The 5,636-nt window shown below is 41.6% G+C and overlaps 1 protein-coding gene across 1 annotated transcript; it reads right to left on the bottom strand.

Moving 5' to 3' along the window:
• Positions 1-1,382: 1,382 nt before the first annotated feature.
• Positions 1,383-1,937, bottom strand: LOC141660960 (uncharacterized). The gene has a single exon (XM_074467937.1). The coding sequence runs from the start codon at positions 1,935-1,937 to the stop codon at positions 1,383-1,385; it is 555 nt and encodes a 184-aa protein (XP_074324038.1).
• Positions 1,938-5,636: the final 3,699 nt, after the last annotated feature.

The following is a 5,636-nucleotide window of genomic DNA, read 5'->3' as shown; positions in this document are numbered from 1 at the left end:
CTGCACGCCTAGCCTTAGAAGATCCAACAGCATAAGTCTGATCAGCTGATTGGCCTTCTGGAAAATGATCATAGGTGAAACCTAGACCCTTCTCATCAACTTTTCCGTCATATCATTCTTGCATCACTGCAATCGTGGAGCTATCAATAGGAGCGCTTGGCATCAGCAACTACTCCAACCCGGGCCAACGAACACCCATCGAAAGACAAAGCTTCATCATAATAGAGGCATGAGGAACCACCCCCGACATCCTGCTTTGCAAAATTCACAGCACATTCTGATATATCACATGGCCGAGATCCACATACTCCTTATTCAAGATCCCCCAAAGTAAAATAGCACGATCAACATTAACATCATGTTGATGTGAAGAAGGCATAATATTTGCACACACAAAAGCATTCCATGCCCGAGCATACCCGTTCATGCATGCAGCCGGAAAAGTGAGCGGTGCATTCGTGCCCCTCTTGTACATCCACTGTGTTCCCGGAACACAAAACTCACCCACAATATGATCAAGATCAAAATCCTCCCTTGACTTGCTCACCCATTCCTCTTGCATCGGCTTTCTCGCGGGTTGATTGATAACCTACGAATAGCTACCGGTGTGTAATCCACTGTCAATCCATGAACCACAAAAAACACATTCTTGTCCGCCCTTGTATTCGCATAAAACTCTCAAACAATGCACATCGGCACAGCAACAGGTACCTCACAGAAAGTCTGCCAACCTATCTCAGTAATCATCTCCAAAAGCTTTCCATCCCTCGTTGTGGGTAAGAAACCCCACTCCTTAGCGATTGATTTGGACATCAATCTCATAAACTCAGCTTGTGCCTCCGGAGAAGAAAATCTAGCCACCGCACCACCCATGCTAGAATCCTCGTTAATCGAGGGATCAATGCTACTACTCCCAACGATTCTTGCTCTCTTGGGTGCCATATCAATATTAGAATAAAGATTTGGGTGTGTGTAGTGTATAGGAAAAGCTAGGGTTTTAAGAGAATAAGAAGATGTATGTATATAAGAGACATGTATATATAGGATAGGTGACGGAATGAGTAGGATTTAGAAATGTATAGGAATAGGAATTAGAGTGGGATTAGGGTAGAAAAAGGATAAAACTGGGTTGCTTTTGTCTAGATTTTTCTAATTTTTTCCTTTTTTTTCTTTTCCAGGCCTTCCGCGCGGCCGCCCCGCTCTCCGGCACGAACGCGCCGTGTTTCTGCTCATTCCGTGCGGTCGCGCCGGGCTTCTGGAAAATTGAATTTTTTTGTTTTTTTCATTTTTTTTCTTTTTCTTGATGAACCTACTATAAAAAACATGGGTTGCCTCCCACGAAGAACTTGGTTTACTTCACTAGCTTGACGTGAATCTTTGAATCAAGTTGTTGAAAGAACGGCGCTCACCACCTCGTGGTTCACCGTATCTCCATAGTAATGTTTCAATATCTGCCCATTCACCTTGATCGCTTGATCCGGATGCATATCAAAAATCTCCACAGCTCCATGTGGAAACACAGTTTTGACCGTGAATGGCCCTGACCATCTCGACTTAAGTTTTCCCGGAAAAAGTCGGAGACGAGAGTTGTACAATAGAACCTTCTGACCGGGCACAAAAAACTTGCACACTAATCTCCCATCATACCATCTCTTGACTTTATCCTTGTACACTTTTTTATTCCCATAAGCCTGTAGTCGTAACTCCTCGAGTTCATTTAGTTGAAGCATTCTTTTCTCTTCAACAGCTTCCATGTCAAGATTTAGCTTCTTTAAAGCCCAATATGCTTTATGCTCTAACTCCGCAGGCAAATGACACGCCTTCCCATACACCAACTGGAAAGGAGACATACCAATAGGAGTCTTGAATGTTGTTCTATATGCCCAAACAGCTTCATTTTGCTCCAAAGACCAATCTTTTCTTGATGGACTCACCATATTCTCCAAGATACGTTTAATCTCCCGATTAGACACTTCAGCTTGCCCATTAGATTGAGGATGGTAAGCTGTGGCAACACGATGATTCATGTGATACTTTTCCATCAATGCAGTGAACTTACGATTGCAGAAATGTGATCCCTCGTCACTAATTATGACTCTCGGAGTGCCAAAATATGTGAATATCTGCTTATGAAGGAAGTTGATCACCACCTTAGCATCATTGGTTGGTAACGCTTTAACCTCGACCCATTTGGACACATAATCAACCGCCAACAGAATATACTGATTGTTGCAGGACGAGACAAATGGCCCCATGAAGTCAATTTCCCAAACATCGAAAATATCAACTTCGAGCATCACATTAAGAGGCATCTCGTCTCTTTTGGATATATTACCAACTCGTTGGCAGCGATCACATCTCGAAATAAACTGATGAAAATCCTTAAACAAAGTAGGCCAGAAGAATCCTGCTTGAAGGATACGAGAAGCTGTCTTCTCTCCACCATAATGTCCACCATACACAGTAGAATGACAGTCATGCAAGATTCCCTCTGTCTCACTATACGGAATGCATCGCCGGATAATCTGATCTGCTCCCTGTCTAAATAAGAACGGCTCATCCCATCGATACCACTTCACCTCATGTAGAAACTTCTTCCTTTGAGCATAAGAGAGTTTTGGGGGAATGACATTACTCACGAGATAGTTCACCATATCTGCAAACTAAGGTTCTTCTTCTTGCACCCCAAAAAGTTGCTCATCGGGAAAAGATTCATTGATTAACGTCTTGTCCAGTGAAGCCTTGCCTTGATCTTCCAAACATGATAGATGATCAGCTACTTGATTCTCTGTACCTTTTTTATCCTTGATTTCCAGCTCGAATTCCTGAAGTAATAGAATCCATCAAATCAAGCGAGGTTTTAAATCTTTCTTCGAGGCCAGATATCGAATTACAGCGTGATCAGTATAAACTGTCACCTTTATCCTAAGTAAATAAGATCGAAACTTCTCAAACCCATAGACAATTGCCAGCAACTCCTTCTCTGTGGTAGTGTAATTAAGCTGAACATCATTAAGGGTCTTACTAGCATAGTAAACCACATGGAAAATGTTCTGCTTCCTCTGCCAAGAACTGCTCCAACTGCATAGTCACTAGCATCACACATCATCTCGAAGGGCTCATTCCAATCAGGTGCAGTAATCACAGGTGCTGTAGTGAAACTCTTTTTCAAGCTTCAGCTAGACATTCTTCATCGGATTTGAAGGGAACATCCTTTTCCAGCAAATTGCACAAAGGCTTAGAGATTTTGAAGAAATCTTTAATGAATCGCCGATAGAACCCCTCATGACCAAGAAAACAGCGGACTCCTTTAACTAAGATTGGCGGAGGAAGATTTTCAATGACCCCCACCTTTGCCTTATCCACCTCAAGACCTTTGCTAGATACCTTGTGCCCAAGAATGATACCCTATTGCACCATGAAGTGACATTTTTCCCAATTGAGCACCATATTGGTCTCAACACATCTTTTTAGCACCAAACCAAGATTATGCAAACATTCGTCATAAGAAGTCCCGAACACATAAAAGTCATCCATGAACACCTCTATATTAGTGCCAATCATATCTGAGAAAATGGTCATCATGCATCTCTGAAAAGTAGCAAGTGCACCGCAAAGTCCGAAAGAGACTCGATAAAAAGCAAAGGTGCCAAATGGATAAGTAAACGTTGTCTTCTCTAGATCTTCTGGAGCAATGCAAATATGATTATATCCAAAATATCCATCCAGAAGACAATAGAACTCATGACCAGCCAACCTATCAAGCATCTGATCAATGAATGGAAGTGATCCTTCCTCGTGGCTTAATTCAGCTTTCGATAATCCATGCATACTCTCGATCCTGTGATTGTTCGAGTAGGGATGAGTTCATTCTTCTCATTATCTACAACTGTAATGCCTCCTTTCTTAGGCACACACTCCACCGAGCTCACCCATGAACTGTCAGATTTAGGATAACTGATTCATGTATCTAGCCATTTAAGACTTTCCTTTTTCACAACCTCCTTCATGATAGGATTTAGCCTCCTTTGTTGCTCAACAGTTGACTTGCTTCCTTCCTCAAGTAAAATTTTATGTATACAATAAGAAGGGTTGATTCCCTTTATATCTGTTATAGTCCATCCAATTGCTGATTTAAACTCTCTCAGAATTCTCAAGAGCTTATCTTCATCACTTTCTAAAAGGTCAGATGCAATAATAACAGACAAAGTAGATGTATCACCTAAAAATTCATACCACAAGTGATCAGGCAGTGGTTTGAGCTCAAGTGTAGGAGCTTCTTCAACAGATGGCTTGAGACGCATTGGATAATTTTTCAGCTCTTCCAATCCAAGAGACTCGAACTACAAGTCCAACTTCCTCTTCCATGGGAATGCATTCAAATACTGCATTTGCTCTTCCCCTTCTTCATCTTCACTATCGGAATCCCCTGTTAAGGCTCTCTATAAGGCGTCAGTCCTTAGCAATTGATCAAGCTCCAAAGTCACTACAGAATCGACCGACTCTACTTTAAAGCACTCCTCTTCATCAGTAGGGAATTTCTTTCCATTGAAGACATTAAACGTGACATCCTGACCCTGAACACTCATGGTAAGTTCACCTTTTTATACATCGATTAGAGTTCGGCCAGTAGCTAAGAATGGTCTTCCCAAGATAATGGGAATCTTCTTATCTTCCTCAAAGTCTAGAATGACAAAATCAGCATGGAAGATGAGTTTATCCACCTTAACCAATAAATCCTCCACTACACCTCGCGGATAAGTGATGGAGCGGTCAGCCAATTGTAAATAAATGTTCACAGGTTTTGGATCAGGTTGTTCAAGTTTCTTGAAAACGGACAAGGGCATCTGATTGATGCTAGCTCTCAAGTCACACAAACACTTGTCGAATGACAGATTTCCAATGGTGCAAGGTATCATGAAGCTTCCTGGATCTTTAATCTTTGGAGGTAGTTTCCGTTGTACCACATCACTGCACTCTTTCGTTAGAGCAACGATTTCCAACTCATCAAGTTTTAGCTTTTGTGATAGAATACCCTTCATGAACCTAGCATAGATCGTCATCTGTTCTAGAGCTTCAGCAGAAGGTAAGTTAATGCGTAACTTCTTGAAAACCTCTAAAAACTTGGCAAATTATTTAACAAACTTCTGCTTCTGAAGTCTTTTAGGATATGTCAGAGGTGGGTAGACCTGTTTATCCCCTGTATTACCCTCGGGAGGATTGCTTGCAACAGCTTTCTTCTTTGGTTCCACCTCGGTATTCTTCTGCACCACTTTTTCAGCTACAATCTCATTTTATGGATTTGGAAAAGGTGCAGATGCACCTGCATTCTGAACAGAATCTTTAGAATCTTCATCTTGCTGAATTTGGGGGCACATGACCTTTCCAGATCTCAAGGTGATTGCCTTCAACTGCTTCTTGACTTCCCTCTTGCCTGGATTAGCTTCTATATCACTAGGAAGAGTTCATGGTTGACGGTTCAACAAAGCATTGACAATTTGCCCTATTTGATTCTTCAGAGTCTTGATAGAAACTGCTTGGCTTTTGCATATAAGCCTCAACTCCTCCAATTCAGATTTTTCATTAGTAGTTTGACCAGCACTTCCATGTGGTTATTGTTGAAGTTGGAGTTCTTG

Source organism: Apium graveolens, chromosome 5 (assembly GCF_009905375.1).
Source record: "Apium graveolens cultivar Ventura chromosome 5, ASM990537v1, whole genome shotgun sequence".
Classification (NCBI taxonomy): Eukaryota; Viridiplantae; Streptophyta; class Magnoliopsida; order Apiales; family Apiaceae; genus Apium; species Apium graveolens.
This window is presented reverse-complemented; position numbering and strand designations above follow the sequence as displayed.